General features: G+C 36.8%; 1 protein-coding gene across 1 annotated transcript in view; it reads left to right on the top strand.

The window, feature by feature from the left end:
- The window catches only part of KCNH5 (potassium voltage-gated channel subfamily H member 5), a 250185-nt gene that overhangs the window by 21091 nt on the left and 216669 nt on the right, over positions 1-12425 (top strand). The window contains exons 3-4 of the mRNA XM_059694117.1: positions 6741-6847; positions 11428-11556. Coding sequence (XP_059550100.1) covers positions 6741-6847; positions 11428-11556 — 236 coding nt within the window. The remainder of the gene's footprint in view (positions 1-6740; positions 6848-11427; positions 11557-12425) is intronic.

Raw genomic sequence — 12425 nt, forward strand, 5'->3', positions numbered from 1 at the left:
GATTTTCAGAGAGAGAGAGGAAAGGAGAGGGAGAGAGAGAGAGATAGAAACATCAACATTGATCCACTGCCTCCTGCATGCGCCCTACTGGGGATTGAGCCCCAAACCTGGGCATGTGCCCTGACCGGGAATCAAACCATGACCTCCTGGTTCATGGGTCGACACTCAACCACTGGCCAGGCCATATAGCTTTTTATTTTTTATTCCCTGTGTAAATCTATGAAAGCCTTTGAATACGAGACAGAAGAAACGGAAGGAGGAAAGAAGAAAATTATATACACGTTTAGAACTGCAGTATTAATGGCTAAAAGTTATTGTAGAGTTTTGGAATAACTGAATTCCAATTGAATATAGAGATAATTTTGACAATGAGGATAGCCTTATAAATAATTCAAAGAATTTTATTGATTATCATTATCAATGATATAAGAATAGGAAACTACAAATCCGTGAGTGTCAGTTTGTGTGGAAAAAATATGACTCTTTGTATTCTGGAAAGAAAAGAATCATCTCTATATACAACTTGCATTAGATGGATTAAAGTAGTAACTGGGTAAGGATTCCAGGTTTTATTGTTTAATTGTTCAAATATGAAATGTTTTATGGGAAAATAACAATAGCAATTTGTAATTTTACAATATGAAGAGGCTAATATGTATTATTTTTGTTTTCTTATTTTTTTTCCTTTCCAACCCTTCCCCCATTAGACCAGATGCACAAAATCTAATGAAACATACTCTTCAGTTTGTCTCAATATTATCATTATACTCCCTCTGGGAAGTTCTCTATTTTATTAAATTTTCTTTTATTTTTTTCCCTTTGACCACATCCCTTGTCCTCTTTTACAGTTATTCAAAGTGTGTTTATTGTATGTCTTTCTAATCTGTCTTCTATTTGTTTATTAAATATGTGTATTATTAAATGTTGTTGCTTTGTGCTTGTTTTTAAGACCCACACAATTCATACTGTGCAATAAGATTTATAGTTTCTTACTTTTTTCACTCAACATTATGTTTTTGGGAATTTTTTTATCCTCATTGGAAGAGTGAGGATATTTTTTCCATTGATTTTTAGAGAGAGTGTGAGGGAGGGGGGAAGGGGAGAGAGAGAGAGAGAGGAGAGAGCAAAATATTGATGTGAGAGAGACGTGCTCTTTACTGGGAATTGAACCTGAGATCCTCAGGTTTGCAGACTGACACTCTAATCACTGAGTCACATTGGCAAGCGTGTTTTTGAGATTTTTTTATGTTGCTATATACGATATCCTATTTCATTATGTTTGTTGTGTAGTGCTCCTGTGTCTTCATAGCCTTAATTTTATTTATCTATTTTATTAGTCATGAACCCCAACTTCTGACATTTTGCTGTCTCAAACTACTTGCAGATAGACATCCTCATACATATCTTCTTGTGGACCCACGTGAGAAGTTGTCTGTCTTTGTCCAGAAATAGAATCACTGGATAGTAGACTGTATATAGGATTTGTACATTAATTGCTCTCAGATTGCTGTCAAGTGGCCTTCTGTTTCCAAACTCACCAGCCATGAGTGAGGGTTTCAGTTTCCCTACATCCTTGTACTTCATAGTAGCATCTAAATTTCTATTTTAATACATATGAGGTATTCTATGTACTGTCTCATAACTAAAATTTAAAAAATTCTCATGACACTTTAGGGTTCCTAGAATTTAAAGTCTAACCCATTTTATTGTGTAATAATTGCATTTCAAGCCTTTGGATTATTTGGATGTTTATTGAAGGACACAAAACATATTGCATGTATAATGGAGATTGTAGGTTTTGGGGGAATGGATCTAAAGCATATGATCTTACCTCATGAGCCCTAGGAAACCCTGACATTCGAGACACACTATCACAGGCTAGGTAGAAACCACATCAGCATTTTAATCTTTTATTAACCTGAAACTTTAAAGGCCCATCTGTTGTTGTTTTTAGGATAGAGGGGTGAGGAGAGCAATCATGTAGGTGGGGAGGATTGGAGTGAGTAGATAGATGCTTTCAAAATCATTTTCTTTTTCCTCGAAGGGCCCACTAATAATTCTTTGTCCGTGCATCAAATTAGAGAAAGAAGCAGAGGTATTAAGAGACACTTTATTGGATGTATTTCACAGGTAGTTTTATTAACACAGGATTATCTCAGCCAATATGAGCACATTACACATGATGGATCTCAGTCAGTCTGGTTCCATTTGGCTGCGGTCTCTGCTTTGCACACAGTGGCACTGAGGGGAAGCGTTGGAGAGCCAGGTGCTCAGTGATGCTTATGCTCCAAGAGTTAGAGATGTCCAGGGCTATCCCTACCTTCCCCCAATTACATGTCACGGGTCGACTCTTTATGACTATCTGAATCCTTCTAAACCCATATAACTTGATGGGCTGTGAAACATTTTGGTTACAATCTATGATACGAAATAATGCTTTGGTTTATTCCAAAATTATCTTTGAGATTTTGAGAGCTGTGTTCTTATTTGTTTCTAAATTCTCCGTCTACTCTCCCTCGCAGGCTTCTTTTTGACCCCTGGGCTATAGATCTCAGTCCATCCTCCATTAACTCAGTGATGATTTCACTGTTGTGGCTGGTTCTGAGCTGAGGACCACCTTTGCCAGCTAACTGCATTAAGTCAATCTGTGATGAAGCATTTGCTAGCCTGTGAACTACACACACTGTAGATAGTATTATTTTCTAGTGGTGACTGAATGTGGTATTTTAGTTCAGGAACATTGTTCAGTCATTAACAGATTGAGCTAGATGGCAGAACTCATGAGGAGGTTGTACATTCTTTTTTAGTTTGGAAGTTCCTTTGCCCCTTGAAAGTCTATCAACATTATAGCCATTCTTACTGTGAGTTCTCATAATGAGACTTACTTGTGAGATTTTGATGGCAGAACAAGGGATCCAGGAATAAATAGTAAATGCTGCTATAAACCGAAGTCACCTGACCCCAGAAGTTTCCTAGGACAGAAGATACATGAAAGATATATTGACACCTGCTTAGGCAAGCTGGATATGGGTTAGGCCAGGCCGGAGGAAAATTTCTTCCTTACTTTCAAGACCAGATCTTACCACCACTTAGTTGTGTGGCAAGAGAAGTGGCCAGATAATCCAGGAGCAGGTCCTGGGTTGAGTTTATGCTTCAGCCTCATGGGTTAGCAAAAAAAAGAAGACACAAAATGATGTGCATACCCTTTAAGACTCAGTGACCTTGCCCATTAGCAGGTGTGGCCCAACCCCATTCTAGAATTGTAGGGACACAAGGGAGGGTGGTTGGGGCTGGAGTGGCCTTCTAACCCCACTCCTTAGAAGCATTCCAGTAATCACTCAGCCATTGTACCACACGTTCTAATTGGCAACTTCATGTGCATTATGCTTTTAGGCCTCACTCTCTGAGTTGAGTTAACATCATCATTTTACTGATGAGGAAATGAAGAACCAGAGGGGTTCTATCCCTTTCTTGTGAATCATAGTCCTGCGAGTGCAGTGCTTCTATTATATTTCTACTGCTCAGTGTTACCGCAGAGATAGATCGCTTCTGTGCATTGCACGTTCCCCTCCAATAAAATGAACAGTGCAGTTGTTGCAGTCATTTATAATATCAGTGGAACAATGTAAGAGTCAAAAGACTCAAAAAAAGTATTCAGATTGTAATAGTGTGGGATTGTTTTCTTAAAATGCCTTTGCATTCTTAGGATAGGTGATTTTAGCATTGGGAGGGCTAACATGATGAAGAATATACTATGGAATTTTCATAGTTTACTTGAAAAATTGCTGGTTTGCATTTTCTCTTCAGATTTTTGGCTGAATCAAATGTGTGTTGTGAATGGTATTATTACATCAATTTTCAAAACAATCTTTTTTTAAGTTGTACCTTAATTTTCAATCCTGTTAGTTTATTTTTCAAATTATTATCCTATTTTCATCCTGCATTTTCAATTATAATATTCAAATTTCCCTCCAAGTTTTTCTGGTGACCAGTTGTGAATATTGTGTTTTGGTTTATTGAACTATAGAACCCTGACATTTAGTAATAGGAGTAAAATGGTTTTTCTTTTATGTTTCTTAAGACCACAAACATTTAGTTAGCTTAATAATTATTTTTTGTTCTTAATGTTTTCTTTATATTAAAGAGTTTTTAGATTAAAAACAGTCAATTATCATTATTATTATTTAAAAAACTGGTTGATTGAAAGGTTCACCTGTCTGTAAAAATATTATTGACAGTATTAAACTGATGTTTTAATTTTGGAGGGCGGGACTTTTTAACTGAGGTATTCTAATTTAATTATAATGCCTTCAGGAGATTTTCATAAGACTCACATGAGCTGAAACCCAGGCTTTAGACAGGAGCAGTGGCTTTTCAATGCCATCTTATAGCAGGCACTGAAATTTCCTTTGTTAATTCAGCTGTGAGATTAAGGAGTTAGAGTCTGTTATTTTATTATGAGATTCTCATTATTTTACTATCATAACAACACTAAAATATCTTTTAAAAATAAAAGATAGACATATTATAATTGAAAATGCAGGATGAAAATTGCCAGGGCAATTTTTTGGTCTGCTACATCTACTTCCTTTCATTTCTTAGTTTCTAAAATTCTAGTTGTGTAGGTTAGTGTTACCATGAGATTGGCCTGAGTTACTTCTAATTTCTAGAGATATGGCATTGCTATTGAATCCTGCCAGTCTTTGATGGATCTTGCTAACAAATTGCTTTTCAGGTTGTAAATTTCCCAGATTGGTATATTCAAGGGCGGTTTTCCCATGAGGATAATGAATCTTAAACTTCAGGGGCCCCTCCCGTGAGTGGGTGTTGTTTAAGGTTCTGTGCCTAATTTTGTTTTATATATTTTTCCTTTCCTTAAAGGCGGCCCTAAAATTGTATAAGCTTCAGGCCTGCCACACTTGGATTTGCCTCTGGCCAACAGGCTAAGTCATTGAAAACTGGAACAAAAACAATCATAAAGATATACTTGAGTTTTCAAAAACGTATTCAAGGTATCTAGCAGTAGCTCACAGATTCCTTCCTATTGGAAGAAATGATCTAGACAATTATGTTAACTGTGTATCTAAAACCAGATGAACAACTGATGATTGTGAACGCACTGGGAACAGAGTTTTAGAGGCTTGTAGCCCTTGACCAAATTCTGTTTTTATAGATTATCAGGCTTTTGGTGAATTTCTTTTAGAAAAATAGATAATTTCAAATATTAGGACAATTTTGTGGGATATAGAAGTTCACTCTTTAATCTGTTTTCTATGTTTCTTTAACCATAGTAATTATATATGCCTCCTTCAGTTTTCCTCCAATTAGCCATAGTTGTATGTATTTAAAAAATCCTCATAAGTGATGAAAATGACAGTATATTATATGTGTAATATGAACTTTTCACGTTTCATTGTACACAGGAGATAAAAAAGACTGCAAGCTGAAATGATGTAATACTATCTTAATACTCAATGGGAAAATTATGATTGTTCTATGACCTTTAACAGTGTCAAAACATTGAAAACTCTCTTTCTATTGGTTATAAATACATAGAAATGAAAGTAACTGGAAAAGTAATATTTAGTATACCATGATTCAGAACATTAAATTAAAGTGTTTAATTTCTTTGTAAAACCTATCACTTGTAATATAACTCATGACATAAAGAGAGCATTTTTTCCTCTTTGCAAATGTTAATAATCCTTTTTAAGTTTGAATCAACTTTAACTCCCTTTTTCTCCCACGGACACTATTGTGAACTATCTCCTGGGTTTCTTTAATGTGAAGCATCCCTTCCTCCCTCCCTTCTTCCTCCCTTCCTCCCTCCCTCCCTCCCTCCCTCCCCGCTTCCTTCCTTCCTTCCTTCCTTCCTTCCTTCCTTCCTTCCTTCCTTCCTTCCTTCCTTCCATTTTTAATTTGCATCACTTTCTCTGGGAACCCTTGATCCTTTCATCCCAATCACTTTTGTGACTTATGTTGGTAAGTTCGCCTTCACTCAGTTCCTCTGGCTGCATATCTAGAGTCTCTCAATGGCAATAATGTCAACATTCCCACATTCATCTTTTTCTTCTCTCACCTTGTTTATGTTTGATTCAAATTCACTTCAGCATTATGACTTTCATTTCTTGATGGACTTTAATCTTTGATGGCGAATTCCTGCTTTCAATTTCCATTTTTATAAAATGTCATGTGGATTTATCACCGAGAAACAAGGAAGCAACGTATCTAACGTGCTCTGCTTCTGTGTGTGAATTGAATAACAGATGCACAGTGACCAATGCACAGTTTTGAAAAATCGAGGTGATTGGTCACCGATTATGATGTGTTATCTGTTACTCACCAGTGATTTGTAGACTGAAGAGCTAACATTGAAGTCTAAACTTTATGTGATTATTCAGTTAATATTCCTTAGTAACTGAAATATGAATGGTGCTATTGGGAAACTGATGTTCTTTAACTACACCATAGTAATAAAAATCTGTACATATATGAACTGTGTAAAGCGAGGATTGCTTTTTGCTCTCTTTCTGTAAGTATGTAGTAACTTCTAATGCTAGCGTTTAGCAACAAATTTAACAATAATGACAAAAATATGGTATAAATATTTTAGTTCACTTTGTGGGAGCAACATTATATTTTGTAATTAAATTTGATTACTTAATCAACAAAGACAAGGATATGATTTTATGTAGCATTTTAAAAGCAACACAAAACTGAAATGGATTGTTTCCCCCCAGTTTTATGTACGGGGAATTGACTGACAAGAAGACCATTGAGAAAGTCAGGCAAACTTTTGACAACTACGAGTCAAACTGCTTTGAAGTTCTTCTGTACAAGAAAAACAGTAGGTATCTAAATTATCAATAAGATGTGCCAACTCTTTATTAATGTTATGTTTTGCTAAATAGTAGTTGAGCTATAGTGTAGAGAGAATATAAAACTTTGTTCCTTCTCTTGGCAAGTAAAATTAGATAGGAAAATTAATAATTGATTCTGGCTATGAGAAGCAACCTGTTGAGGAATGGAGGAAAAGCATGGCGCATTTTAGATGTGTGTGTGTGTGTGTGTGTGTGTGTGTGTGTGTGTGTGTGTATGGTGGCAAATGTTTTGCAATTAATACTCATGATTATGATTTTATAGTTATGCGACAGGAATTTAAAATGACAGAAATTTATTCATTTTTTTGTAGGGTTAAAGAAAAAGGTGATTAGCATCATTGGATATCTGATTACCATTCTATAAATACATAGGTAACATGTGAATATAGGCTATCTACTTGAGGTGAATCTGCTAATGTAGCCTTTTGCTGGACTCAAACTCTTTTGTGTGTAACTAGTGGAAGTAGTCATTATTTTATTTTTTAAACCATTATTATGATAATTATCATTATCATTATAATTATTGTTATTAAACCTTTAGAACAGGCCATTCACATCTGGTATATTTTGCGAGCTATTCTCTAGGATGAGCTTTGTGAGTGCTCAGTTATCTATTCTCTAATCACACAAGACATCATGGTCTGGACTCTCCACCAGAGTTTGGAGGAATAAGCCAACCAAACAAAAAACCGACTAGGATATTCGTCAGCCAAGACTCCCTTCTAATTCATTTTCTTTGAATAGTTATTTACTTTTATTCCTTTTTTGCTACTTTCACAAGTTGATTTTTCTGTTTTAAAATGAACAGTCACTTCACAAGATGGATTCATTTATTTAGTGTTAATAGTACATGATAGCAAAGCCAATTATCATCTTCAGTGGAAATAGATGCAGTTTGGGACACATTCTAACTTCAACAGGAAATACTTGCTCCGTGCTCAGTGTCTGTTGGATCTTGTGGAGCATAATTTATTCTCTCCACTTCACCTCAAACATTTGTTCTCTGTGGACTATTTGGAACTAAACTTAGGTTTCTCTTTTTTAATTGACAGACCAGCATAGGGATAACCACAGCACAGTAGTACATTGGTAATGGAACATTAGTCTTTAGTGATTTTACCTAGGGAATGTCTTAACATCTTATATTTCATTTTAGAATCAAGGCTGAGAGGTATTTCTCTCTGAAGTCATACCCAAATGTCTGTTGGCTTGTCACCTAGAAAACAATCCATTGTGAATGATCAGCTCTGTCCTCTTCAAGAGAAATGTCAGGTGTTTTCTGTTCTTTTTTTTTTTTTTTTCACCAGGGCGAAATACATATTGACAATTCATAGTAGATTCTTATGCCCCAATCCCCTTTCATTTTCATATAGTACTGTTATCCCTTAAATGACTTAGATATGTCTCAAGTTTAGCAAATCATTTAAAAATATTTCATATTATTTCACTCTGACATTTAAGGAAAATAAACAGATCTTTGCCTGATTTTGAAACATCAGAGGCAAGCTCATAGTTTCTGAGTTTCTCAAAAATACCTTCGTGGGAATCCTGTTTGTTTATATCCTTTAAATCATGTGAGTAATGAATCGAATTTTGCATTTCCAAAAGTCTCCTTTTGAGGTGGTTTAGATAGTTTGCTTTACTTTAATGGCTTGAAATAATTATCTGACCTTTGTTCAGGCATGTCTGGTTCTTTTCAGATAAGTATCTATGTATGTTTAGATTTCTGCTTAGAGCTAGTCAGAGACAGAGCCCATAGCACTGTAGATTAAAGCTCCTCTCATCTGTGCAGCATATGCATTGAGTTTATCCCCTTTAATATGAAGGAAAGATATTATCCATGTACTATAATGGAGTTCTATACTTAAAAGCAGCTTTAAAAAAATCTTGTAAATAGTTAGCTGAAGCTTTTGAATATCAGCTGAAAAGAGTGTATTCGTGTGACTTTTAAAAATGTTAAAAGGAAAAGTCACATGTCTGTAGAAAAGAGCTTTGGGGATGCCTGAAGGCCAACACCTCCCATTACTTTCATTAAATAATTAGGTTAAACACCATTTTGCCAGTGAGGAGATTGAGGTATCCTATTTAACAGGTGTCACGATTGACATTTCAGTTTGCAACCTCTATTCTTTAGGCCCATGGCTCTGATTAGCAGGGGGCTGTTCCTACTGTTGGAAAAGAAAAAGTGGCTCTGAGATGATGACTGAAAATGGCTCTTACACAAAGGGCAGAACTGTGATATCTGGGTTCATTCCCAATAATCAATGCCAGGGCTCTGCCCTGACCTTCTAGCAGCTATGGGCCTCTCTGCTTGGTCCTCCCAGGTACCCCCTCAAATTCATAATATGGATATTTCAACAGCCACTCAGCAAGTACTCAGCCTGCTTGCAGAGGTATGACCTGTACTTCAACCTGAAAAAAGTCCACCATGATATCTGAAAGCAATTTAAAAAAATATCTCTGACTCTATACCACAATTTGAATTGTTGCTGTTTTCATAGATATGAGCTGTAACGTCATCTCTTTCTGTTCAGATTTCCAGCAGACCTTGGAAATCAGCTTATGCTTAATGCCCCTTTCCCTTTGTTTATGACCCTGCTGCTGCAAGCTCACTATGTTGTAACAGCCATAGGCCATGTGTCTCTGGCGTCTGGGGCTGGTGATTTGTAAAACTGCTTATCACTCACAGTTCCCGGACACATTGTGTAAAATCAGAATCAGAAAACAAAGAACAAGTCTATCTGGAAAATGGTGTAATTGTTTCTGAGATCCCTGCCTCATCCTGTAGTCATTTTGGAAGGGACCACGTCTTTTCATAGGCCTCCTGGTGTTGCAAAGAACCTGGTTGTCTAAACTGAGTATTCCCATAGAAATCTCCTCTCTTTAATTCTCTGACTTCTTTTTGTTCGTTTGTTAATTCTCACCCGAGGATTTTTTTCCCACTGATTTTTAGAGAGAGTGGAAGAGAGGAGGAGAGACAGAGAAACATGGGTGGGAGACACATCGATTGCTTGCTTCCTTCCTGCAGGTGCCACAACTGAGCCTGTAACTGAGGTATATGCCTGAGGGCGTTAAACCTGGGACTCTAACTAGCTGGGAGGTTCTCTGACTTCTTGAACTTCTTGTCTAAATGACAAACTCCCTTTTATGGTGACATTATTATGTGGTTGATTCTTTTTTTTTTTTGGCCACAGTATGGTGGCACTTCTTATTTCGTTTTCATTGGTAGCCACCAACAGGCTATCAAGTCTCACCTAGAGACTATTTATAGCTGCACAGTTCCCCTGTACTTCACCGCACACCTGACAAAGGCTTTCATGTCTTCAGGGCAAAATATTTGGGGAGGCTTTACTGCACTGTGGCTTAGAGCTAACATGATGGAAAATAAGTCTTTTTGATTCTGATGGAACATTCCTTCAGTGTTTTATTGTTTAATGGATAATTACTCCTTTGAAGTCATTTCTCTTATCTTCAGATATTTATTTGACATAATGCCAGTTCTGATTGGTCCAGAACTTAAGCACGAAACTGTCCTCCGTGGTCTGCAAGAGCCACTGTTTGAACAACCGGGTGAGAGTCCAGCCTCCTGCTTTGAGGGAGGGAGGTAGGAAGCAGTGGCTCATAAAGACACCTGAGTCTCTCAAGGGCTGGGGATAATTTCCCCCCCTTTAACATTGTTTTAAAGGCGTCAGGTAGAGCTCTGCGTACACCAGCCTTAGTGTGTCTGATGCGGGGGTACAGTCAAAGCCATAGAGCTATCTTAGAAGTCTATCCCAGCATTTCAGATGCTCTTCCCAGAGAAATACTTACCAGAGCATCAGGTATTACTGTTGAAGTCAAGTGGCACTTCTCAAAGTGACAAAGAGAAGCCCCTGGGAGTGGCCACACTTGGTGAGACTATCTGAAGGAAGCTGGTCAGAGCAGCAGTGCTTGTGTCACTTCAGTAGCGAGCTTGCCTTTGTGCTCCTGCGTTGTGAAATGACACCCTGGCCTTTACTTTCAAGTTTTGGTAGTTTGTGTTGAAAAATATGTGTATAAATATATTATTACTATCATTATTCTTTTATTAAAAATTTTCTAGTGTTGACATTATTGCAGAAGTCCTCTTCTCCCCCTTTGCCCACCTCTACCCTCCCCTGCCTACCCCTACCTTGGCTTTTACCAAATTATTACCTGTGTCCATGGTATATGCATATATGTCCTTTTTAAAATATTTAATTTGATGTAATTATTTTTATTGTTGACAGTATTACAGATGTCTCCCATTTTCCCCCTTTTTGCCCCTCTCCACCCAACTCCTGCCCCATCCCAGGCCTTCCCCACGCATATATGTTTTTTAGCTATTTCCTTCTGTTTGTTAATTTTTGAGCAACTGGTAGTTGATACAAAATTAAAGTTTTCTTGAATCCTTTTTAGCAGTTAAAATACTATTGTATTGGTGTTAATTCCTGGCATAGCAGTTGGCAGCTGAAGTCAGAGGAAAGGCAGGAGACCAAGTCATTGCTGAGGCTTTGCCACACTCTGTTGTCCTTTCTTTCTCTTTCAGGAACTCCTGTTTGGTTTTATATGCAAATTGCACCAATAAGAAATGAACATGAAAAGGTGGTCTTGTTCCTATGCACTTTCAAGGATATTACATTGTTCAAACAGCCAATAGAGGATGATTCAACAAAAGGTAATTTTCAAAGGAATTACTACTCTTAAGAATTTGGCTGTCTTTTAAATGTATTATTGTTATTATTATTTTAACAAAATCTATTGGTTGAACTCAAAAATAAAATTGTACTCCATGACCCTTACACATTCATACTAGTCATTGTCTGGATCATTTTTCAATCATATTTTTGAATGGAAATAGCAAGTTGAGATAACTGTTACTTAAATTATAATAAGGGGAATTGAAAAAAGACATAAAGAAGAGATTTCTCAGAACATTATTAATTTAGGATTGATGTAATGGGAGTTTCAGCAACTTATAACACAGTGAGTTTTAGAAACAAAAATTATAACTTGTGGGATGGCTTGGGTGAAATCTTACTAGAACACAGTTGATTAATTTTTGCTAAATGTATTAGAGTTTGATTAATTGACCTTTTCAGGTTACTTTTCACCTTTTATTTATTTTTTTAAAAATATATTTTTGTTAATTTCAGAGAGGAAGGGAGATGGAGAGAGAGAGAGGTAGAAACATCAATGGTGAGAACGAATCATTGATCTGCTGCCTCCTGCATGCCCCCTACTGGGGATCTAGCCTGATACCCGGACATGTGCCCTTGACAGGAATCAAACCTGGAACCCTTCAGCCCACAGGCCGACACTTTATCCACTGAACCAAACTGGCTAGGGTTACTTTTCACCTTTTAAAAATTGGGTTGTTGTAGATTCTCTTGGATAGATGTTGCTAGATTATGTAAAGAATAATTTGGTTATCAAGAGAGTGGCTAGAAAATGAAAACATTCTCATCAGAATCTTACTGACTATATTCAGAGAGACTGCTATAGAAAACAGTAGTCAGTGGCATGGGATTTTATTCCCTTTGCTCT

This window comes from Myotis daubentonii, chromosome 1 (assembly GCF_963259705.1).
Source record: "Myotis daubentonii chromosome 1, mMyoDau2.1, whole genome shotgun sequence".
Classification (NCBI taxonomy): domain Eukaryota; kingdom Metazoa; phylum Chordata; class Mammalia; order Chiroptera; family Vespertilionidae; genus Myotis; species Myotis daubentonii.